We start from the raw sequence: 26,326 nt of genomic DNA, 5'->3' as shown, positions 1-26,326 counted from the left end.
TTATGTTTCCCAACAATTACTATGTTTCCCAAGAATTACTCTGAGATTTTTTTTTTTCTGGAAAACTATAGGAATTACCAAATAAAACAAACTGTGTGATGAATGTCTCCAGTTTGAATGAATAGTTTTTGTTGACATTCCATTATCTGTTTTTGTTTTTAGAAAATCTAACACCCAGTTCTAAATCAAGGATAACATTTTATCTAATATTAAACCTAATGATGGCACTTTGTCTACCAGGGACAGTGTGAGGTAGTGAACAAACTTGCAGACTCCTCACCTTGTATAACTTCATCTCTCTCTAGACTTTGTGTATCAACTTCTATTCAGTCTTATTTATTGCTTAGACAGTTTCCATGATTCCTGATTTTCCCAATATTATCATTCAAAGACTTTTTTTTACTTATAAATGTTCTCATGCTATGTACCCTGGGGTTTATATTTTTCTAATGTTGATGTATATCCACGATTCAATGCTGATATATTGATACTGCTGCTCTGATGGTTACAAAATGAAAATATATCCAAAGCAGATGACATTGTGGTTGAAATGTACAGCTGTGAATACATCTACTTGAATAAATTTAGAAAAATGATTGGTTTTCTTTCCCTTCAGGCATTACTCTGTTATCAGGCATCCATCAGACGTATCAAAATGGCTGGTACATTTTCAAAAACTTTTAAAAGTCTGCCTTAAGTGATATTCTCATATAAAATGATTTATAGTTAAAAGTATTAAATTTTTTTGCTTGGCACATATTATGGAAGAAAAGAAACCAGTAGTTTCCAATTATAAAGTAAACTAATAGGAGATATTTTTGGAGACAAAATAATATATATTTTCAGTGTACAAAGTTATATCACCATCTGAAAAACAGAGACATTATGGTCTCACTCTTTTTTTTTTTTTTGAGACGGAGTTTTGCCGTTGTTGCCCAGTGCAATGATGTGATCTTGGCTCACAGCAAACTCCGCCTCCCAAGTTCAAGCAATTCTCCTGACTCGGCCTCCCAGGTAGCTGGGATTACAGGCATGCACCCTACAACTGGCTAATTTTGTGTTTTTATTGGAGACGGGGTTTCTCCACGTTGGTCAGGCTGGTCTCAAACTTCAACCTCAGGTGATCCACCTGCCTTGGCCTCCCAAAGTGCTGGAATTACAGGCATGAGCCTCCACGCCCAGCCAACGGTCTCATTCTTATGAAGTGCCATAGTCCTTTCTTTCTTAGGAATTTTAGGTAGGTATAGATTCTCCAACACAACGTAGATATCGAAGAGGTGTTAGGTCAAAATTTCTGGGTAAAAGCTGATACAAGAAAAAAACCCTGAATTTATTGGACTATAGTTTCTGTTTCATAGAAAATAAAGACCAAATGCAGTGACTCACACCTGTAATTCCAGTGCTTTGGGAGGCTGAGGTGGGAGGCTTGCTGGAGCCCAGGAATCCAAGGCTGCAGTGAGCTACAATCATGCCACTGTACTCCAGCATGGGTGATGGAGAGAGGCCTTGTTTAAAAAAGAAAAGAAAAAAAATCAGATTGCAAAGTGGCATCCAAATGAGGACACACAGCATGCATGACATACTAAAAGATCTTGCTCCCAAGGACAGACACAATGAGCTTATCCAATAGGAAAATTTGTGGCTAAAAATGGAATTTTCCCACACATTCAAATTAACATAATATTCATGATAATTGGGATTAACATGCAAGCACAGGATATTTTTGTCAGTCTGAAAAAGTAAATCCTCCCAAGCTAAAAACTCTCTGATGAAAGAAAAATTGGAAAAAAAAAAAACCCCACAGTAACTTTTAATGTATTTTTAAGTTTATTTTTATACGCAAAGTATCTTTTACTCTGAATTATACAGAATCAAAATGCCACATAAGCATTGTTTATGAGATCCACTAATGTTATATTATTATTATTATTAATTATTATTATTGGGACAGAGTCTCACTCTGTCACCCAGGCTGTAGTGCAGTGGTGCAATCTCAGTTCACTGCAACTTCCACCTTCCAGGTTCAAATGATTCTCCTGCCTCAGCCTCCTGAGTAGCTGGGATTACAGGCACACACCACCATGCCTGGCTAATTTTTGTATTTTTAGTAGAGACAGGGTTTCACCATGTTGGCCAGGTTGGTCTTGAACTCTTGACCTCAAGTGATTTGCCTGCCTTGGCCTCCCAAAACGTTATATTTTTAAATGATATGCTTACGTAACAGCTTTCTTTAAATCTGAGGTAAGAAAATTTGTCAGTATATCATTGTTTTATCTTTCCTGACTATAATTACTAAGTTGTAAGAATAATTACAACCACATTAATACTTGACAGAATTTTGATGCTCAATGATACCTGTATATTGAGTAGCATCCAGTTAAAACATCAGCATGGTTTTCATGTGCCAAAGAAAATATCTTATTCAAGTTCCCAAAACAAACTTGAGGAGTTACAGTGGGTTTGCGTTCAATAACAAAGGCCAACTTAAAAGATGAAAACAAATAGTTTCATTTGGTGGGACTGAAATCAAATTTGGATACATTACACTCAATCATCTGTCTAGTGGCATTTTCCAAGTTTTTGTTTATTTGTTTTAGAATAGGCTCTTGCTCTGTTGCCCAGGCTGGAGTGCAATGGCATGATCTCAACTCAATGCAACCTCTACCTCCTGGGTTCAAGTGATTCTTCTGTCTCAGCCCCCCAAGTAGCTGAGACTACAGGCATGCACCACCAAGCCTGGCTAATTTCTTTTGTATCTTTTTGTAGAGATGGGGTTTCACTATGTTGCCCAGGCTGGTCTCGAACTCCCGAGCTCAAAGCAATCTCTCCGCCTCAGCCTCCCAAAGTGTTGGGATTACAGGCGTGAGCCACAGCGCCCAGCCTTGGCCCCAAGCTTTAAGAGTCTACTAGGCCAAACCCTTCTCTGCCTTCACTGCATTTGGTTTGAGTTTCCCCTCTCTTTTTTCTTTTTCTTTCTTTCTTTCTTTTTTTTTTTTTTTTTTGAGACGGGGTCTCGCTCTGTCACCAGGCTGGAGTGCAGTGGCACAATCTCCACTCACTGCAACCTCCGCCTCCCGGGTTCATGCAATTCTCCTGCCTCAGCCACCCAAGTAGCTGGGACTACAGGCGCAAGCCACCACGCCCAGCTAATTTTTGTATTTTTAGTAGAGACGGGGTTTCACCATGTTGGCCAGGATGGTCTTGATCTTTTGACGTTGTGATCCACCCGGTGGCCTCGGCCTCCCAAAGTGCTGGAATTACAGGCATGAACCACCACGTCCGGCGTAGTTTCCCCTTTCTTTGATCTCGCTTTGCCTTTGGCCTTTTCGTTTGCCTTTGGTTAATCCATATTGAGCAGTGTCCCTTCTGGTCTAGAAGTCATTTTGTTTCTCTTAATATCAGTTTCCATTTTCATGTGACCGTTTTCAACTTTTACCTGACATTGCATTTTCTTTCTTTCTTTTCTTTTCCCCCTCTCTCTTTCTTTCTTTCAGTTTTGAGACAGGGTGACTAGGCTGGAGAGCAGTGGCGCCATCACTGTCCACTGCAGCCTTGAACGCCTGGGTTCTGGTGATCCTCCCACTTCAGCCTTCTGGTAGCTGGGACTACAGGAGTGTGCCACCATGCCCAGCTAATTCTCTTAACTTTTTGTGGGGTCTTGCCATGTTGCCCAGGCTGGTCTCCAACTCCTGGCCTCAAGCAGTCCTCCCGCTTTGGCCTTCCAAAGTGCTGAGATTACAGGCCGGAGCCACTGCACCCAGCCCATGCCACTGGGCACCAACAGTTGTTATCCTTGAATGTCTTTCATGAAGACATCACTGTCTATTTGGAGAATATTTTTAAGCCTGCTGAGCTCCTCTGGGACATTCTTTTTTCTCTTTTCAGCCTGGTTTTTTTCTCTCTCTTTCTTTCCTTCCTTCCTTCCTTCTTTCTTTCTTTTCCAGATATTTGAAGTAAAATCTAATATTACAGAGTTTTCCCTTTTTCTTTCCTTTGATATTTTTGTATCTCCTTTCTCTTACACTGAAAATCTTGGTTTTTAATAGCAATTATTATTTCTTTTCAGATATTTTTGCCCTTAAAATATATTCCTCTAAGGAGGTACAATCAGAACACTGTTTCCAAAAATCACTTGAAATAATTATTTTCTCTATATAGTTATGCTACCAATTACATACACGGTTGAGTTTATTTTTTCATTTATTTTTGATTTTCAGGTTTGTCTTTTTCTGTTTTAATTTTTGAATATGTAAAACATTTATATGGTTCAAAAGTGAAAAAATATATAAAAAGGTGTGCTCAGAGAGTGCTCTGTTTCATTCCTTTCCACCTCATCCTTCATCCCACTGAGGTAGGCATTAATGTTAGCTTTTTATTTATCCTTCCAGTGGTTTTTTTTTTTTTGAAAAAAAATTAATATTCTGTTCCTTTTATATTTAACAACGTTATCTGGAAGATTAGGTCAAATCAGTACACAGGAAATTTTCTCATTATTTTTAAACAGCAGCATAGTACTCCATAGCACTCTACTGTGTGGATGAACTGGATTAAATTAGCCACTTATGGACGTATGTGCATATAAGTACCACGTCCAGTCACATGCTGTTAGCCGATCACAGCGTTCTCTCCAGTATCTGGTAGTGCTCGTTTTCTAAGGGGCTACAACAGATTACCAAAAATTGGGTGACTTAACAGAAATTTATTTTCTCACAGTTCTGGAATCCTGAAGTCTGAAATCAAGGTGTAGGGCTTCCTCTGGAAGACTCCAGGGGAGAATCCTTTCTTGCCTCCTCCAGTGTCTCTTGGCTTTAGGGGTCTTTTCATTTGTGGCTCCGTAACCTCAATCTCTACCTTGGTCGTCATGTGGCCTTCTCCTTTATTTCTATGTTTTCACTTCTTTTGTTTTTACAAGGACATTTGTCATTGGATTTAGGGTCTACCCACATAACCCAGGATATTATTTTATCTGCAAAGACCCTTTTGCCAAAAAAGTCTCAGTCACAGTCTTCAGGGATTAAGACACAGACATGTCATTTTGGGGGAAGAGTGGGCACTGTTCAACCCACTACATTAGCAATTATAAATAGTGCTGAAAGGAATAAACTTCCATGCATGGTTTTATATTTATTTCTCCATAGAGTTATGCTACCAATTATATATATTGTTGGGTTGTTTTTTTTCACTTAGTTTTGATTTTCAGGTTTGTCTTTTTCTGTTTGAATTTTTGAATATGCAAAACATTTATATGATTCAAAAGTGAAAAAATATAAAACGGTATACTCAGTGAAGACACTGATTCCTTTCCACCTCATCCTCCATCCCACTTGGGTAGGCATTAATGTTAGGGTTTTTTTTTTTTAAATCCTTCCAGTGTTATATATCTGAGTATCTGCAGGGTAGATTCTTAGAAGTAGAAATTCTGGCTGAGTGGTGGTTCATGCCTATAATCCTAGCATTTTGGGAGGCCAAGGCCTGTGGATTTCTTGAGATCAGGCGTTTGAGACTGGCCTGGTCAATATGGTGAAACCCTGTCTCTACTAAAAATAGAAAAATTAGCCAGTCATGTTGGTGGGCACCTGTAATCTCAGCTACTTGGAAGGCTGACGTAGATTTGCATGAACCTGGGAGGCAGAAATTGCAGTGAGATGAAATCATACCACTGCACTCCAGCATGGTGGACAGAGCAAGACTGTCTCAAAAAACAAACAAACAACAACAAAAAACTGTGGGATGCTGAGGCCCACTGATCACTTGAGGTCAGGAGTTCAAGACCAGCCTGGCCAACATGATGAAACCCAGTTTCTACTAAAAATACAAAAAAATTAGCCAGACATGGTGTTGCATGTCTGTAATCCCAGCTACTCAGGAGGCTGAGGCAGGAGAATCGCTTGAACCTGGGAGGCAGAGGTTGCAGTGAGCCAAGATAGCAGCACTGCAATCCAGCTTGGGTGACGCAGCCAGACTTCATTTCAAAAAAAAAATAAATAAATAAAAACAAAGAAAGATAAATTCTGGGTCAAAGGGCAAATATTTAATTTTGTCAAATTTACTTCCATAGGAGTTGTATCATCTAACATTTCTACCAGCTGTGTTTTCTATAGCTTTGCAACCAGACCAGAGTGTGTTGTCAAACCTTGTCTGTGTGGAAGTTTTTTGTTTTTTTTCTGATTCAAATGGTATTTCAGAGTAGTTTTAATTTGCATTGCAAGTTTTAAACTTTTGATCTCATTATCCTTATTTACTGATTACTGTAGGACATTTATTCAACAGCACTTAATGTCTGCAAAACACCTGGCACTCTGTAACTCCAGGGATCAAGAATTCAGTACAAAGCAAGTAAAGCCCTCATGGAGTTCACAGTCCAGCAGGAATGAGTTTAGAAAGAACAACAGAAAATAAGAAGAGCCATATGGTATATGCATGTGGGTGAAAAACCACCAAGATAATAATACTATATGTTTCTTCCCTTTTAAGAGAAGATTTGGAGTTCTACATTTTCACTACTGGGTAAAGGTTAGATATGATGGGTGAGATGAATCTATATGCACAGATGCCTGTTTCTGGTATTATCAAGCTTGACAGTGTCACATGCTCACTGTACACTATCATTTATTCCCACATGTATCTACTCGTTCAGCCTCCTGAACTGGATTGGAAGCACTGGAGGTCAGGAGGATACACCTTATACATCTTTTATCTCCAGGATTTAGAATCATGCCTTACATGTTGCAGGTGCTCAATAAATGTTTGATGATGATGACAGCTTGCTTTGCAATAAAAAAATGGCATTCCCTAAGACAAGTATATTCTATTTTTTCAGTCAGTGTAAAGAAACATATCTTCTCCTCAAGGAATGGGGTAGTGAATATTGTGGTTTACTCTGTGTAATCAGGTACAAGCTCAGCTGCTGTAACAATGACTCTCAAAATGCCTTGACTTAAGATAAAACATTATTTCGCTCTCTTGTAACACTTTTGGAAGTTTGTGGCCCTCATCTGTGTTGTCATCTGGGGACTCAGGCTGGTAGTGTAGCTCTGCCATCGTCTTAAGCATGGGGTTTTCATCTCTGAGTCTGAGAGTGATCCATGTTATCGGGTTTATCAGTAGTCTGTTCTTTTTTATTGCTGAGTAATATTCCTGTGTATGAATGTGTCCATATAAAGGAATATTATTACACAAGTCTAAAAATAGAGAGATACTCTAAAGCTGTGAAGTTTTTTTTTTTTTTTTTTTTTTTTTTTTGCCTGCCTGGTTGAAATATGTAGGACTATTTTAGCTTTTTATTCTATTTCATTTAATGAACTTTTATTGAGTTCCTCTACTGGCCAAATACTGTGCTCAGGGATGGGGATACAAAGGCATATAAATCCTTGGCACTTCCCTCAAGTCACAGTTCAGCTGGAGGAGAAGACAGTTGTGATTCTACCTCAAATACTTGCCGTAAAAGCTGAAAGGATGTCAAAACTTGCAAGATCCGGATGCCATTATACAATCCTACAATACTACAGTGTAATTCCTGACCATCTTCCAGCTTAAAGTCTTGCCCCAGGGAATAGGCGCCTGGCTTTACAAGGTATACAGGCCTGAGTCAGATCCCTCAGGTTCTATTTCTGGTTCTGCTACTGGATCGCCAGGTGGCCTTGCACAACACAGAGAATGCGCCCTTCCTACAAAGAGGCAAGATCCCAAGGAGCCTTCGGAGCGAGCGACCTCCATACCCCAAGTGAGGCTGGATTCCAGGAACCAAGGGGTCGGCTGGACTCTTCACCGGCAAACGCTCTTCCCTAGTGCCAAAGCCACTCATTTTAGTGTGAAATTAGAGCTGCGATTTTGGCACGGTCAGAGGGGCTTCGACTCGCTCCCTGGTGTGAATCCAGAAGCTAAACCTAAAAACAAGTTTGCATCTGAAAAGCCTTGACACTTTTCTTACTGAGGTGTGTGTGTGTGTGTGTGTGTGTGTTTCACGTTGCACTAGAAGAAATGGGATAGGCACGCAAGAGGGAGAATGAAGCTACGGGCACTCTAGGCTGCCAGGGCAGGGGACCAGCTGATGCTGCCCCGCGCCACTGCGACCCAGGAAAGGAGGTCGCAGCGGTTGGCCTGCTGGAGAACCTCATTTCCCAGGATCACCTGCGGCCCGCGACAGGACGGGGCAACGTGCCCAATGACGGCCCATTGACTCCCATCGTGCCAAAGGCCGCCAGCCTGATTGGAGGACTCTCTCGCGGTGAATCTCGGGACTTGTAGTACAATGCGTGCAGGAGGAAAGCTCCTTTGTGATTCGAGGCGCCTTCTCCGTGCTCCGGGCGCGTCCTCTCCAGGCTTTGGCGCGGACAGGCTAGTGTCCCCGAGGCGAGTCCGGGCTGTGCGCGCCTGCGTAGGGCCCAAGGGGCCGGCCGGCGCCTCCCGCGGGGCGGGGCCTTCGGTTTCGCGTCGACACCGCCTTCCTGCCCCGCCCCTCACCGTGACCGGCCCGCCCCTCCTTCCTGGAGCCTCAGCTGAAGCGGCGGCGGCGGCGGCGGTGGCGGCGGCAGCGGCGGCAGAGGCGGCAGCAGCCGGGCTGGGGGCAGCGAGTGGCCCGCGCGACACGCGCCGGCCTCGACCCTATGCTTTGATTCGCGTGGCGCAGGCGCCTCCTGCCCCGCCGGCGGGGCCCGGGCTTCCTGCCGCGGGATGTTCTCCCGAAGGAGCCACGGGGATGTGAAGAAGTCCACCCAGAAGGTGCTGGACCCGAAGAAGGACGTGCTGACCCGCCTGAAGCACCTGCGGGCGCTGCTGGGTGAGGCGCGCGCCGGGCGCGGGGGTCGGGGCGCTGGGTCAGGGACACCTGCCAGGAGGGCGCCCGTCTGTGCGGGGGTCGGTGGCTGGGAGGCTGGGGAGGGGGATGTGTGGGCGACCCTCTTCCCTCGGTTACAGTTTGGACGCCGGGGGCTTTGTTTCCCGGAAAGCCGCAGCCTGGCCCTCGGGCACTGCTCTTGTCGCCCTCGAGTTAAACTTACCCCAGACTCTCGCTGGGCGCCTGCCCTCCCCGGGAACCTGGAGGCCGGGCACAGAGGTACCTGTCCCCTCACCTCCCAGCAAGTGCACTGAATCCCAGGTGGTCATCACGCGCACACATTGAACTGTCATCTCCCCCTTTCATTTTTAAAATTTTATTTTTGAGTCTGAGACTCCTAAGTAGACCGAGACCCCAAGTGGACCCAGCACAGACCTCATTGGACTCTTATCTCTGTCCTCCCCCTTTAAAATTTTATTTTTACTTTACAGTGTGAGACCCTAAATAGACTGAGATTCCAAGTGGTCCCAGCACAGATTTGTCATCTCTCTTCCCATGCTGCTTTTTAAATTTAATTTTTATTTTGGGTCTGGCTGCTTCAGTTTCTTTGTGTCCTTGGTGTGAAGGGGCCTCCTCTTTCTGCTTGGAGAGAGGGGTGGTTTTCTTGGGTTCAGGGAGGCTGCTTCTCCTTTATTACTAGCATAACAGTGATGGTGTCTGCCACCTTCTGGTTTATGGCCTGCTGGATGGCGATTCTGAGGAGCTCAGGTGGGCTTGGAGTTGACCTGTGATGGCGCTCACCCCTGTGGGTGTGAAGTGTCCACAAGGCTTCCTGTCACCTGCTGCATGTGATCTGTAGCTGGTTGCCTAGGCTGTGTTTTGTTTTCTGTATTTTTTACCTCCTAAATCTTATGTTTAGGATTAAAGCACTCTTGCTGTCTACAGACAGACCCCCTGTTTGCCTGTAGCACTCTTGCTGTCTACAGACAGACTTGCCTGTGTATTTGGTGGCAAAGGAAAGAACACCTTATGTTTCTTCTAGGTATCTTTTGGTCCTAAAATTCACAAAAGTCATCTTGTGCTAATGTGTCTGTCACTTAATGGCATAAAATGATTACCATGTGAGGATTTTAAATAAAGCTCTTGTTCATGAGATTAGAAGTTGCTAATTATTTCTATTTATATTCTACCTCTGAGGGGGAAAAGAACCCAAGCCAAACCATACTACACCTGATTTTGCCAAGTGAAGTTGTTCACAATCTCACATTCCTTGAGGTTACACTGACTTGTTCAGTTTGAAATGAAATGTAAATTAGTTACTGTGACAGGGATTCGTTTTCAAGACTTTTGAGAGTGAAGTGTGGTGTTCTTGGTAAACTGAACTTCCTTCTACTTCCTGTAGTAAAGTACCATGCGCACACAGGTTGCACAACACACGGGTTGCATTGTGCGGAGTTCCTGCTAGTGACTGATTAATACCTACTGCAGGGATGTTTTTGATAAAGGAGAGTTGAGCTGTGTTTTACAGCATTTGATATTGTTAGACTTTTTCTGTGCTTTAGCATTTAAACTTTTGTTTGTTGAAGTCTGCAAGATTAAGTTGGCTACATTTTATAAAAGGAGAATCAAGTGAACCCAGAACAGGTTATTTCTTAGCCTACAGTACATTGTTCCCATTCTGAGAAAGTTGATTCTTTTCAAGTTTGTATAATTGTAGTTTCACTCTGAGGTGTAGTTCTTATTTTAGGGAACTTTCTTTTACAATTTCACTGAACTCATCATGACCTTATTTTTGTAACATGGAGAGATTCTTTGATATTTCCTTAGGTGTATGCTTTTTGTTGATATACTTATTTATGGAGTAGCCCAGTTTGCTTTGTTTATTACTGTGATCTTTGCAGCCACTAGATTTTTGTAAAAATGTGTCTGAGGAGTTCTAGTCATAATATTTAATGTAAACTTTCACTTACTACTGTGATTTAAAGACTTAAAAGTATAGTACATTAATGTACTAGTTCCTACCGAATCACATACCAATTTGGTTGCTACTCGAAATAAAAGTCTGCTTAGAAAACAAAGGCCTTTTGAACTGAAAGATAGGAATGAAGCCAAGATCAAGGAAAGTATTTGAAGGAAATGAATAGTAATTACTATTGTATTTTTATGTGTATTTATGTAACACTTTTGCTTTTTAGATATTTTATCTTCAAGTAATAATAAAGATTTTTTTAAAGTATACGAAGATTATGCCACTGACTTGGGTATTTGCAGTCTGTCCCGGCCACCTGCAGCTGCATGACTTGTGCTAGTTACGTAGCCTGTCTTTGAACCTTAGTTTCCTTGCTCTGTAAATGGGCATGGTGAGATCTGCCTTTTAAAGGATTATTGTGAGTGTGATGTATTAATGACTTCAGCTTGAAGTGGGCCTTTAACAGTTCAGTAATAGGATAGTATTTTGAAAGGTAATTTTTCTCTTTTCTTTCCTTCTTTTTTTCTTTTTTTATAATAGTGGTGAATGTGTTCCCTTTTCCTAAAAAGTAGTCTGTATTTAAAATGATTGGCTAAGAAATATAAAATTAACTGTGGAAGTAGAGTATTTCTTAGTGTCATGGTAATAACTCCAATTTGGACGTCAATACTTTGGCCTGGCTGTATATTTAGACTGGTCTGATAGGATTAACTTTATTTTACAGAGGGGTAAACTGAGGCACAGCCGTGTAGCTAACGATTTACTTCTGTTATGTTAGTGGAAAAACAAAGAGCTGTTGAGTTCTGTGACTTCCAGTTCTCCCTACACTGTTGACAAAACAAAAACCAAAAACCCTGTGTGTTACCATATTGCTCCAGCAAAGATTCCATGTCTTTGAAAGGGTCTTGCTCTGTTGTCCAGGCTGGAGTGCAGGTAGCTTGATCTTGGCTTGCTGCAGCCTTGACCTCCTTGGCTCAAGTGATCCTCCCACCTTAGCCCCCAGAGTAGCTGGGACCACAGGCATGCACCACCACACTAGGCTAATTTTTTTTTTTTTTTTGAGATGGAGTCTCACTCTGTCACTCTAGCTGGAGTATAGTGTGCGATCTTGGCTCACTGCAATCTCTGCCTCCTAGGTGCAAGCGATTCTTATGCCTCAGCCTCCTGAGCAGCTGGGAATACAGGTGTGTACACCATGCCTGGCTAATTTTTGTGCTTTTAGTAGAGATGGGGTTTCACCATGTTGGCCAGGCTGGTCTTAAACTCCTGGCTTCAGGTGATCTGCCCAACTTTGTTTGCTTCCCAAAGTGCTGGGATTACAGGTGTGAGCCACCATGCCCGGCCAGATTTTTGTATGTTTTGTAGAGATGGGGTTTTGCCATGTTGCTGAGGCTGGTCTTGAACCCACAGACTCAGAGATCCTCCCACTTCAGCCTCCCAAAGCCTCATGCTGGGCTTACAGCATGAGTCACCATGCCTGGCCAGATTCCGTGTCTAATTAAAAGTTGAGTGCTTACTGTGAGTCCCAAATTAGGATATAGAAATGGCATGGATATAGTAAGGAAGATACAAAATAATAGTAAATGTATGATGTGTTATATAATTAGATGGTCAGGTGTAGACTCCATTATAGGATTCCAAAGAACAAAAGAGATCATTAGGAGTGTCACAAAAATAAGGGCATCTTTAAGGAGGTTTGTAGTAGTCTGTTCTCATGGTACTAATAAAGACATGCCCAAGGCTGGGTAATTTATAAAGGAAAAAGGTTTAATTGACTCACAGTTCCACATGCCTTGGGAGGGCTCACAATCATGGCAGAAGACGGATGAGAAGCAAAGTCGTGTCTTACATGGTGGCAGGCAAGAGAGCTTGTGCAGGAGAACTCCCATTTATAAAACCATCAAATCTGGTGAGACTTACTCACTACCTACCATGAGAACAGTATGGGGGAAGCCACCCTCATGATTCAGTTATCTCTACCCGGTCCTGCCCTTGACATATGGGGATTATTACAATTCCAGGTGAGATCTGGCTGGGGACACAGTGAAATCAAATCAAGATTTTACTTATGCTGGGCTCCAAAGAATGGTTAGATTAGTTCTGTCCAATAGAAATATAATGTGAACCACGTGTGCAATTTTAATCTTTTTTAGTGACATGTTAAAAAGTAAAAAGAATCAGGTGAAATTAACTTTAGTAGTGCATTTTATTTAATTCCATGTATCTAATATATATTGTATCTGCAGGTAAACAATATAAAATGCTGTCAGCATTTTTTCATCATTTTTTTATACGAAGTTTTTGAAATTCAGTGTATATTGTATACTTACAGCACATACCCATTCACACTAGCCGTGTTTCAAGCGCTGATTAACCATGTCACTAGTGGCTGCACACTGGACAGAGCAAGGTTAGAATGTGGGAAGGTAGAGGGGAAGGCCAGTTCCAGCCAAGGGAAGGTGGAAGAACTGGTGGTGGAAGTAACGTGGCAGTAATACAGGAGGGTGAGGAAACCAGCCTGATTTTCACTGTGTGCAGTGGGGCAGTAGTGAGGTGTGGTGTTGGGCACTAAGGAGCCTTGCCCAGAGGATGTCCACAGTGTCCTGCATAGGTCAGGGGTAGGGGAGGGTCCTAGGGAAGGGGTGGAACAGCAGCCTGAAAAGCAGAAGCTGAGGCTGGCTGGAGGATCACAAGCCAGACTCAGGTCAAATCAAGCAACCTGGGTTTGGACCAGAGGAGGGGAGAAAAGTCTCTCACAAATGATATGTATACAAACAGAGCAAAACATAACATTGTGGTATAGTTCCTTTTGTGCATCTGTTGCTCTAAGTAGGAACAAATTGACTTGCAGTTTTAAATGTTGTCTTTTATCATAGCATTTTTCATGTTTTGTTCCTCACATTTTTAAGTACAAACATTTGTTGAGACCATGTCCCATAATTTAGCCTACCATTTCCTGGATTGTAAAATTGTGAAATTGTTTTCTTTTCTCTCCTCCTTTCTTTCCTTTTTTTCCTTCCTTCCCTTTTCCTAATAGAAATAATACTGCAGTAAACATCTTGGGAAGCAGCTTTTTCCATATTTCCTTAGAATAGATTTTATTGAAGTAAGATTGCTGGGTTTGAACGTCTGATGACCTGATTCACAATGCTTTCCTAAGTGTTGCTGTATTGACCCTGTCAGCAGCAGGGATTGAGGCTACCATTTTCACTGTGGTCTGACTAGCAATAAACACCTTTTTATCATTTGATAATTGGTGGGGTAATAGGAGTGTCATGTACAGAGTGAGAGCTGTTGGGAAGGGATCCTAGCCTGGGATGGGGAAGGTGAGTTTGGTGTTCTACATGCTGAGTTTAAGAAAAGGCAAGATCCAGGTGGCATGTCTGTGGGGGTGTGGGACATGGGATCTGGACCTTAATGAAATGATAGAATGCTATCATATGTTTAGTTTTATTGGTTAGTATCATCATGACCTCATTGAATCTTTTTGCAACTGTGTCAGAGGAAGTGTTCCCATCCCCAGCTGAGGAAACTGAAGCTCAGTGAGGATAGCTCCTTGTCTACCAGCAAGTGGGAAAGCTGAGACTCATATTATTATGAAGGCCATATTATGCTTTTGCTAGTTATCTGATTCAAAAGAAAATCTACGTATCGGAAATTATATTTATCCACCAGAATGAGTGATAACATAGAAACAAAACCCCAGCAGTTTTTGCATGCCTCCCAAAAATGTTGTTGTGATGTTTGCTTCTCTCTTTCTGGTCCATTTTTCTGCATTGTTCTAGGGAGACTTTGGATTATCATATTTGATTTGAGCATGGGCAGAAGATGAACAGTCTCCTCCGTGTTTTAGTGTTCATTGTCCTCTCTGTAACCTTGGCAGGCCTACTAGGTGATAAATATTTGCGTGGACATTAATGCCACGTGGACATTCTACAGCTAGAACAAAGCTGGGAGGTGTAATTTCAGACTCTTCAGGCAGCCTTAGTATGGTCTCTCTGAGTTGACCTAGTTTGGTACGAAGTGATTTTGTTGTAATGCTTTCTTTGCTATTTTTTAATCAATTACATTTATAACCTCTGGAATGTAAAAGGAACTTTGGACACATATATGTAGTGCAAATACACCATCTCTCCCTGTAAGGCTTGAGCTTGTCTAGACTTCTGATATGAGAGAAGTGAACATAGCATAAATGTCTGAGCTCAGATGTCTTGTTGAAGATACTCTGAGAAGGGAGATAATTGGTAGGTCTAGAATATTTTGCTGTAAACTTTTAGAATTTGGATTTTCATTTTGTAACTACTTTATTTGTGGATAGGCATAATACTTTTACCAGGTGTTTAGAGTACTGATCTTTGGTTACCAAACTGAGTATCAAGATAAAACTATAGAGAATTTTTTGTTTAGAAAACAAGAACTTGACTGGGCACGGTGGCTCACATCTATAATCCCTGCACTTTTGGAGGCTGAGGCAGATGAATCATTATGTCAGGAGTTCAAGACCAGCCTGACCAACATGGTGAAACCTTGTTTCTACTAAAAATACAAAAAGCCTGGCGTGGTTGTGAGTGCCTGTTATCCCGGCTACTCAGGAGGCCGAGGCAGGAGAATTGCTTGAACTCAGGAGGCAGAGGTTGCAATGAGCAGAGAGTGTCACTGCCCTCCAACCTGGAGGACAGAGTAAGACTGTAGCTCAAAAAACAAAACAAAACAAAAATTTGACTTTAAAAATAGCAAATTGTTTCAATTTGAATTTTAAATTTTTTTAAAAGAAGGTATATAAATTACTGCTCTTTGAAATTAAGAATAACTAATATAATATATTAAACAACTGTCTTTCCTTGAATTAAAAAAAAAAAAATCAAACTGGGTACAGTCACTCATGCCTGTAATCCCAGCACTTTGCAAGAGTTAAGTGGGAGGATCAGCCCAGAAGTTCAGTACCAGCCTAGGCAATATAGTGAGACCCCCTTCTCTACAAAAAAATGAAGAAATTAGCTGAGTATGATTGCATGTGCCTGTGGTCACAGCTCCTTGGGCTGAGGCTGGAGGATCATTGGGCCCAGGAGGTCAAGGCTACAGTGAACCTTGATCGTGCCAGTGCACTCCAGCTTAGGTGACAGAGCAAGACCCTGTCTCAACAACAAAAATCAAGTCACAAACATTGTTTTAAAGAGTGTATAAGTGCGTATATGTTTTTGTGCATGTCTGATATAAGTAAGTCTGTGTTTAGAGGTTAAAAAGGCGCAAGCCCAGGATTTAAGATTTGGTAGGAGAAATAGCCATGTAAACAATGAAATTTACCACGAGGGTTTTGAGTGGCACAGAGGAGTGTGGTGGAACCATAGAGGTGGACACAGGTGCAGAGGTGGAAAAGCAGCAAGGCCCCCTGGAGACACCAGCCTGTGCTTCTTTAAGGAGGGTAGGTCTGAGGTAGGTTTTGAATAATGGATAAAGGATTTTACCTGGTGGACAAATTGGGGATGAGGATAGAGAGAGGAGCTTATGCAAAGGTAGTAGTGTGTGGTTCCGTGGAGTTAAGTGAACAGTGGCTTTTATCCTGTGGTGTAGGTAGATGTTGGGACTCCAGTGAAGAGATTTAAGCAGAAGAGGAGCCAAATCCTGTCTCTTCTCATGGTGAAGTGTCTGAGAATTCCATTCTCCTCTGAGATTTGAAACATGGATGCTGGGAGAAAGAGAGTTCCCTTCCTTTGGAATTCAAGCCCTGAAGATATAGTCTGGGCTGCTGGCATTAGTTTTTCCCACCAAGTGGGGAGCACGTGCCTTAAATTGAATCCCACACTCAGAGGGAATGACAGCAGAGAGGTGGAGGGTGAGAGGAAGCCCATGAGTCCTGGTGTGAGCCAAGGAGTTTGGCCATGTCTTTGCCAGCTCCATCCTGAGCGGCCCAATTGCAGGAACTGGTAACATGTTAATTAGTTTGAGTCGTATTTCTGGATCTTGCAGCTGGAAGAGCACCTAAGATGGAGGTGTTTGTGTGTATGGAGATTTGATTTTTATATTGTTTTTAGAATTGGGGGAATTTGAGTTTATATAGGAGAAGTAGCTAATAAACAGTGAAATTGAAGAAGTGCTGGATAATAATGCAGAACAGTGTGATCTGCAGTGGGATTGAGAGCCTGGGGTGGGGGATCAGGCTTAACAAGACAGACACCTCTTCCTCTAAGGCCACTTGAAGGACGCAGGAATGGGGTGCTGGATGACGGGGACTTGGAGGGAGTTCTTACCCCATAGCTTCTGTCCCCTTTGTGAAGGTAAGAGGTGAAGTCATTTGCTGAGCCAGTTTTCTCACTCGTGTGGTGATAGGAACTTGAATGTGTCTTGCTCCCTCTTCTGTGCCACATAATCTCCTAAAAAAAGGACATCTGTTATCTGAAAGACTTTTTTTTTTCCTTAAGGAGTGACTCAAAAATGTATTTAACTCTTATGTTAAATACTTAACCAAGAAGGAGGAAAGTCTATGTAGAATGAGGACAGTTTAAGTATTACAGACGTTGTGTGCCCTTCCACTCAGTGACCGTGTGTCCCAGAGTGGACCTAAGGTGGGACATAGGAACCTGCCATGCCCTCCATAGTCTTCTTTCCTTTATGCCTTTCATTGTGAGAGAATCCCCCTGCTGGGTATGACTCCAGAGTTAAAGGATCACTGTATTTTTTTCTACTCTTGCCTTTCTCGTGAGTGACTTAACCCCATGTAAGATGTAACCCTGTTGATATCTCATATTCATGTAGCAGTTTACACTTTTGGAAAATGTCTTCTCATATCCTCATTTAACCAAATTGCTACCTTAAGCAGCCAGTTTGTATTAATTATAAAAGGAATTTATTAAATATCTATTTGTAAATGTATTTTAGGTAGTCTCCAATACAGGTTATCTTTACATAGTTAAAGCCTCTTAGATGTGTCAGTACAAATAACATTTTCAGGTGAGAGGATCCAGAATCCACTAGCGAAATCTAGCAATTGAGAATTTGATCAAGTTAAAATAGGAAGTTTAGAGAAATTACATCACTTAAAGGATTTACCATATAGATTCTTAGTAGATTTGTTTCTGAGTTCATTTTGAATCCTCAATTCAGGGTTTTAGCCTTAGTTTTCAGAAAAGTGATGTTTTTTAATCATTTTATGTCTTTTGTATTGTTTTATAAACTGAAACCACAACTATTGTCTCGCTTTGTCATGCAGACTGGAGTACAGTGGTGCAATCTCAGTTCATTGCAACCTCTGCCTCCCGGGTTCAAGCAATTCTCATGCCTCAGCCACCTGAGTGGCTGGGATCACAGGTTTGTGCCACCACGCCCAGCTAATTTTTAGTAGAGACAAGGTTTTGCCATGTTGGCCAGGATGGTCTTGAAATCCTCACCTCCAGTGATTAGTACGCCTTGGCCTGCCAAAGTGTTGGGATTATGGGCATGAGGCACCATGCCTGTCCAAATTAGTAATCAAATTTTGATATTACAATTATGGTTAGGTTTAAAAAATCCCATTTGGTGAAGTTCAGGAGCCTGTGGATATTGTGTTTGATTTCAAGTGATGACACATATTCATTGACCCTCAACCATGCCAGAAAGTACAAGCATGGTACTAGCGACATTGCTTGTGCCTGACTATGAGAGCCATAAGAAGTGCTGTTTCTCCTGCTATGGGGAGCATGATTGACTGATGGCTCCAGCTACTGCTCCCTGGATCTACCAATTTTGAGCCAAAGCTGAGCTTCCCTTGGGAAGCTCTTAGTGCATTACTAAGCACTACAGGAGCATTAATGCTGCCTGTTCCTGGACACTTCAGATGCCTCTGAAGGGCCACTTTGGCTTGAAGACTTCCTGTTAGCCTAAGATCTTCTCAGACTATGTCGAAATCTGACACTCTTCCTAGTCAGCTTTCCTTCATACCGCTCCTCCTTCTCAGGGGTCAGACCTGCATTGTGGTCTGAATCCCCTCCCTGTCTTCACCAGCTCCTTCCCATTTATCCTTTATGGGCATTTCCCCAATAAATCTCTTGCATGTCTAATCCTGTCTTGGCCTGTACTTCTCAGAGAACCTAAACTAATCTACCATCCCTTTCCCTGGAAGGTGTTGTTCATCCTGCCATCTACAGCTTTTCCAGAAGATAGCAGCAACACTTTATATCTTCCATGTGGGCTCTTCATCCTTTTGCCCTGAACATATCTCTTCTCAGAATTCCCACAGCACTTTGTACCTTTTGTTTTGCATTAATGGCCTTCGGCTTTGCACCATGCTTATATATATATTTATTTATTTAGAGACAGAGTCGTGCTCTGTCACCCAGGCTGGAGTGCAGTGGTGCAATCTCCACTCACTGCAACCTCCACCTCCCACTCCACCTCCAACCCCCTACCACCCCAAGCAATTCTTCTGCTTCAGCTTTCCCAGTAGCTGGGATTACAGGCACGCACCACCACGCCCAGCTAATTTTTTTTGTATTCGTAGTAGAACGGGGTTTTACCGTGTTGGCCAGGCTGTTCTTGAACTCCTGACCTCATGATCCGCCTGCTTTGGCCTCCCAAAGTGCTGGGATTACAGGCGTGAGCCACTGCACCCAGCCGACACTATGCTTATTGTGTTCATGCCTTATTTGTGTTCTTTCCCACTAAATGGTAAGTACATAGAGAACCTGAGCAGCTTCTTTTTCATCTTGATTTCCCTTGGTAACATACTCCCTTATTTGGAATAACAGTAATTAACATTTATTTAGTACTTTTTATGTGCTGAACAGTGCCATAAATATTTCTACATTTGTTAATGCATTTAATCTTCCCAAATGAGATAGAGGATATAATTATCCCTGTTTTACAGATGAGATACAGACACGTTAAGAACCTTGTTCAAGGTTACACATCCAGTGAGTAGAAGAGTCAGGATTTGAACCAGGGAGCTGGCTCGAGTTCCTTTATTCATTTAGCAGTTATATATCCAGCACCAACTGTATGCCAGACTTTGTGCATAGCACTAGGCATACCAGAGCTTGCAATCTTAGTTTAGAATAAGTAACTTAAAAAAAAAAAAAAAAAACCCACAACAACCAAAAATGTGATTTCTTAATATAGTTAGATTACATTTCCTGGAGAGTAGAGCTGGCCCACCATGGCTTAAACAATTCCTGAAAGCCTTCCTGCCCCAAAGACAGTTTTCATCAGTCAGTCAGAAGTTCCCAACATTAAATTAATGATTCAAGATCATGAATTAGGAGTGGCGGTTTCTCCCAAATGAATTCTCTAACCTCCTTTGTGTGTACACATTCATTATCAGACTAATTCCTTGGGTTCCAAGGGGAATAGGTGTAAGAAAGGAAATTCTGTGGACCAAAGGGAGAAGAGGTTGGTGTTCTTAAACCTTGATGGAGGTTGGGGGAAAGAGGGGCAGCAATACTGGAGGGCTGTTGGCGAGGGCAGGCTTAGGCAAATTCTCCAGATATTCTTTCATGGGAACAAAATTGAAGCGACATTATTGTAAAGTTTTAAATTTATAAAAACCAAGACTAAGTCACATTCCCCACCCCAGCCCCCATCAAAGGACCTGTTAAAGCTAGGGAGGAAATTTATTTATTTATTTATTTATTTTTACGTTTCAACTTTCATTTTAGGTGTGGGGGTGCATATGCAGATTTGTTACGTGGGTATGTTGTGTGATGCTGAGGTTTGGGGTATGGATCTCGTCATCCGCATAGTACACAATAGGTAGTTTTTCAACTCATACCCCACTCCCTCTGTCTCCACTCTAGGTAGTATACAGTGTCTCTTATTGCCATGTTTATTTCCCCATGTGCTCAGTGTTTAGCTCCCACAAGCGAGAATATGTGGTATTTGGTTTTCAGTTCCCACATTAATTTGCTTAGGTTTATGGCCTCCAGCTGCGTTCATGTTGCTATAGAAGACATGATTTCTTTCTTTTTTTGTGGCTGTGTAGTATTCCATGGTGTTGTATAGGTACCACATTTTCTTTATTTAATCCACCACTAGTGGGCACTTAGGTTGATTTAATGTTTTTCTATTGTGAATAGCATGGCAATGAACATATGAGTGCATGTGTTTTTTTGGGAGAATCATTTATTTTTCCTTTGGGTATATACTCAGTAATGGGATTGCTGGGTCAAATAGTAGCTCTGTTTTAAGTTATTTGAGAAACTCAAAACTGCTTTCCACAGTGGCTGAGCTAATTTACATTCCCATCAACAGTGTATAAGTGTTCCTTTTTCTCCACAGACTCGCCAGCATCTGTCATTTTTTTACTTTTCATTAATCACGATTCTGAACTAGTATGAGTTGGTATCGCATTGTGGTTTTGATTTGCATTTCTTTGATGATTAGTAATGATGACCATTTTTTAATGTTTCTTTTGTGACGTATCTGTTCATGTCTTTGCCCATTTTTTAAGTGGGGTTTTTTTGAAAAAAAATTTAAGTGAAACCTTTTATATTTTTTTTTTTTTTTTTTTTTTTTTTTTTTATACTTTAGGTTCTGGAGTACATGTGCAGATCATGCAGGATTGCTGCATAGGTACACACATGGCAATGTGGTTTGCTGCCTCCATTCCCCTGTCACCTACATCTGAGATTTCTCCCCATGTTATTCCTCCCCAACCTCCCCACCCCCAACTGTCCCTCCCTTGGCACCCCCCCAACAGACTCCAGTGTGTGATGCTCCCCTCCCTGTGTCCATGTGTTTTCATTGTTCAACCCCTGCCTATGAGTGAGAACATGTGGTGTTTGATTTTCTGTTCTTGTGTCAGTTTGTTGAGAATAATGGTTTCCAGATTCATCCATGTCCCTACAAAGGACACAAACTCATCATTTTTTATGGCTGCATAGTATTCCATGGTGTATATGTGCCACATTTTCCTTGTCCTGTCTATTGTTGATGGGCATTTGTGTTGGTTCCAAGTCTTTGCTATTGTAAACAGTTCCGCTATGAACATGCATGTGCATGTGTCTTTATAATAGAACAATTTATAATCCTTTGGGTATATACCCAGTAATGGGATTGCTGGGTCAAACGGAATTTCTGTTTCTAGGTCCTTGAGAAAGCACCACACTGTCTTCTACAATGGTTGAACTAATGTACACTCCCACCAACAGTGTAAAAGTGTTCCTATTTCTCCACATCCTCTCCACCATCTGTTGTCTCCAGATTTTTTAGTCATCGCCATTCTCACTGGCATGAGGTTGTATCTTAATGTGGTTTTGATTTGCATTTCTCTAATAATCAGTGATGATGAGCATTTTTTTCATGTTTCTTGGCCTCATGTATGTCTTCTTTCAAAAAGTGTTCATATCCTTTGCCCACTTTTGGATGGGTTTGTTTGTTTTTTTTTCTTGTAAATCTGTTTTAGTTCTTCATATATTCTGGATATTAGCCCTTTGTCAGATGGGTAGATTGCAAAAATTTTTTCCCATTCTGTTGGTTGCCAGTTTACTCTAATGATTGTTTCTTTTGCTGTGTAGAAGCTCTGGAGTTTAATTAGGTCCCATTTGTCTATTTTGGCTTTTGTTGCCAATGCTTTTGGTGTTTTAGTCATGAAGTCCTTGCCTATGCCTATGTCCTGAATGGTTTTGCCTAGGTTTTCTTCTAGGGTTTTTATGGTGTTAGGTCTTATGTTTAAGTCTTTAATTTCAAAACTGCATGGAGGAGAGGGGAACTGAAGACATATGTTGCTTCTTTACAGCTTGTGTTAGGGATTACCGTGTTTTATTTCTGTGTAGTCATATTCCTGATGTAGAAGTGCAGACTCTCTCTATTCCATGGGCTCTATAGTATCTAATAAGATGAGGATGTGTTTGGCCAGAGAGGCTTGCTGTGGTATAGCTTATACCAAACTCCTGGAGTGGAAGTAAAATATCCTGTAGTCTTCCTCAGCATGTGTCTGTGTGTTTGTCTGTGTGTGTCATATTGCAACTATTTATTTTGGAAAGAATTATTCCATTTCTTGTTTCCTGCTCCTAAAATAAATATAGAAACAGACACATCATCTTTAACTTAAGTAAAAAGTAAATAATGAACTGGAAAAATGTTTGAAATTTATTTGAGGAGAAATAGTTACATACACAATACATAAAAACTATGTGTAATTAAGAAGAAAAATTGTAATAAATAAATGTTCACAATATATGTATCTGTAATTTGTAAATGGACAAATGCCAAGACCCATAAGAATGTCTTCAGTGTTTACTCCTCACTAGTAATCTGTAAACTTAGAGATTTAAATACATTTATCCATTATATTAGCAAATTTGCTGTTGTCTTTTTTCTCTGATGATAATATACTCTGTGAGCTCTCTCCACTTTTGATTTGACTTTAACTTGGAACAATATTTCTGAAAAGTCATTTGTTAATACAGATCAATGATCTTAAAACGTATATCCCATTTGACCCAATTTCTTCTTTTAGGAAATTATAATAGATATATTTAAAGCCTATTTTACCATCAAGAAGTGCTTTGCGGCATTGTTTGAATGTTAAATTTTTTTTTAATTGAGGTAAAATTCACGTAACATAAAACTAATCATTATAGGCTGGGCACGGTGGCTCACGCCTGTAATCCCAGCACTTTGGGAGGGTGAGGTGGGTGGATCACCTGAGGTCAGGAGTTTGAGACCAGCCTGACCAACATGGTGAAACCCTGTCTCTACTGAAAATACAAAAATGAGACAGGCATGGTGGTGGGTGCCTGTAATCCCAGTTACTTGGGAGGCTGAAGCAGGAGAATCACTTGAACCCAGGACACAGAGGTTGCGGTGAGCTGAGATTGTGCCACTGCATTCCAGTCTGGGCAACAGAGCGAGACTCCGCCTCAAAACAACAACAACAAAAACCAAAAACAATAAACCCAAAAACCTTGAACTCAGGAAGTAGAGGATGCAGTGAGCTGAGACTGAGCCACTGGGCTCCAGCCTGGGTGACAGAGTGAGACCCTGTCTCAAGAAAAAACAAAAAATCATTTAAAAGTAAACAGTTCAGTGGTGCTTAGTACATTAGCAGCATTGTGCAACTGCTACCTCTGTCCTCTTCCAAAATATTTTCATCACCTCTAGAAAACTAACCATTAAGTATTCATTCCATATTCCCTCCTCTCACCAACTCTTGACAGACACCTGTATGTATATGTTTAACCAGACTAGGCTTTTTTTTCTTTTCTTAATTATTCTGCTGCACCAGAAGGGTAATATATGTTGAGTACATTTGTAACACTTAGGACTCTAGGTTGCAAGTGGCAGAAACCCATCTTGAACTAACGGCAAAAAGGGATTTAATGATATATGTCACTAAACAGTCTAAGGGAACATTTGGCATTAGAGATGGCTGTCTACAGGGATGTGGTCAGCGTACTTACCCAGTCTCATATCCACTCTCTCTTTTCCCCACTTGGTGGCAAATAGTCTCTACCCTTGATTCTATGTTTTTGTTTTCTGTGCTTCTGCTTCATTTTCAGGCCAACTCTGCCAGGTACAGGTGTGATGGTCCCTAGCATTGCCAGCCTGACATGTCCTGGCAGCTAGTGACCCTTGAGAAGAGTATGGCCAGTCCCCTAGGGCCTGTACTCATTATGTACCAATCACTGGGTGAGGGAGATGGGGAAACTGTGATTGGCCAGCCTGGATTACTTGTCCTGTTCCTAGATGTGGACTCTCATTCTGGCTCCTGTATTTCTGAGAAAGTAGAGGAAAGGCATTCTGGCACATTCCCTCCCAAAACAAAACTGCCTATAGCTCTGCCCATGCCCATTTGTATCACATGAAGTTCATTGACTTTTGTGCTAATAATCATAAATCATTGAGCAAACCTTAGATGGCATTCTGTAAATTCTATTTCAGATTATAGGAGTTATATTTGAAGATTATTTTTATAATTTTTTAATTAAAAAAATATTTTTGAGATATGGGTCTCACTCTGTCACTCAGGCTGGAGTGCAGTGGTGTGATGACAGTTCACTGCAGCCTTGATCTCCCAGGCCCAAGTGAGAGGATTCTTTTTCTAGTTTGATGGGAATAAAGGGTCACCCTTTTAACAAATGGGATTGACCACTCTTTAAGTCTACATAGCTTAGACTATTTCCACTGTTTTTTTTTTTAAGTTATTCCACATATACTGACTGAGTGCCTGCTATTTTCAGATGAAGCCCTAGCACTCATGGGACTTTGATTCTATTAGGGTAGATGGACAATTAACAAATAACAGGCTGGTCACAGTGGCTCCTGCCTGTAATCCTAGCACTTAATGAGGCTGAGGCAGGTGGATTGCTTGAGGCCAGGAATTTAAGACCAATCTGGCCAACGTAGTGAGACCCTATCTCTAAAAAGCAAGAACAACAACAAAAAACAAATAACAAATGTATAATACAATTTCAGGTAATGATGATAGAAAAATTAAGCTTAATAAGGGTACATGTGTGCTTATTTAGATATTCAGGTCAGGGAAGTCGTCTCTGAAGAGGGGTTTAGACTGATACCTGGGTTAAGCAAGGGAGCAGCTTTGTCATTATTTTTGGGGAATAGTGTTCTAAGCAGAGGGAACAGTTAGTACCAGGCTCTGAGTCATAAATAGACTGGAAATCTCATGGAAGTCAATAGGGGTGGAGGGGTGGAGCAGGGTTGGGAGAGGGGAGATAAGGGTAAGATGGCATGGGACTTTGGAATTCCAGTAAGGACTTGGGATGTTATTCTAAGTAAGATAAGATGGGGCACCCTCCACTGGGGCTAAGAGCAGAGGAGTGATCTCAGCTGACCTTTAGGTCTAAAGGAATCAATGTGGTTCCCCCAGAGAGACTACACTTACTTGGTTAGCCTACCAGAGATTGGTTTTCTGACCACAAGCTTTCTTTGTAACATAGCTTTCTTTGGCTTATTTTATAAAAGGTTAGATCTTTTGCCCAAAAACTGACCAGTGTCTCCAGTGACGGGAGACAGACAAGGGAAGAGGGAAGAGAAAGAAGTGGTGCCAGAGAAAAGGAATGAGTGGCTGTGGAAGCTGTGGCAAGGATAGGCATTGAGGAAGATGGGGACAGACAGCCTGTGTCCCTCCTTACTGCAGCAGCAAGTGGTGATGAGAAGACAGGATGGAAACACTTTGTGGACAGTGGGACAGGAAAGCTAGAGCACAGTGGGCCATGTAATGAGCCCATACAGTGGCCTGAGCTTGTAACAGTATGGAGACAGGCTTGCTGTTATCCCCAACTCTATTGACAGGCAGAGAGCAGGCACATTAAAAAGTGCCCCTGACGCTGACAAAAGATGGAGATCTGTCAGTGTCTGGAAATGAATGAGACCAGAAAAATGTTGATGCGTCAGTACAACAACAATTTAATAGGAATGGCTGCAAAAGGCAGCAGGCACTGCAGATTGGCTCCATTTCAGATATCTACCTAAATTAGGACCCCAGTTGTGCTTTACGTTGGTCTTTTCTCAATGGAAGGACCTGAGGGAATCTTGATCTTTGGCTCAGTATTAATTGCAAAGATGTGTTTCTATGAGCCAGTGTTGCCAAGTGAACCTTATGTCTTATTCAGAAAGGTGGCTGTGGCGTTTCAAAATATGGCAGTATTAGA

At 41.6% G+C, this 26,326-nt stretch overlaps 1 protein-coding gene across 11 annotated transcripts in view; it reads left to right on the top strand.

Annotated features, from left to right (window-relative positions):
• Nucleotides 1–8,488: 8,488 nt before the first annotated feature.
• RALGAPA2 (Ral GTPase activating protein catalytic subunit alpha 2) overlaps nucleotides 8,489–26,326 on the top strand; it is a 333,808-nt gene continuing 315,970 nt past the window's right edge. For 9 of the 11 annotated variants that reach the window (XM_032248229.1, XM_032248227.1, XM_032248225.1 and 6 more), the window contains exon 1: nucleotides 8,501–8,779. In XM_032248229.1, coding sequence (XP_032104120.1) covers nucleotides 8,674–8,779 — 106 coding nt within the window. In that variant the 5' untranslated portion in view covers nucleotides 8,501–8,673. Of the gene's footprint in view, nucleotides 8,780–26,326 lie in introns of all 11 variants that reach the window. The other 2 variants (XM_032248233.1, XM_032248234.1) reach the window with 2 other exon arrangements.

Source organism: Sapajus apella, unplaced genomic scaffold, assembly GCF_009761245.1.
Source record: "Sapajus apella isolate SASKATOON/1434 unplaced genomic scaffold, GSC_monkey_1.0 scaffold65, whole genome shotgun sequence".
In the NCBI taxonomy this organism is placed as follows: Eukaryota; Metazoa; Chordata; class Mammalia; order Primates; family Cebidae; genus Sapajus; species Sapajus apella.
Note: the sequence above shows the minus strand (reverse complement) of the source record. Positions and strands in the feature narration are given on the sequence as shown.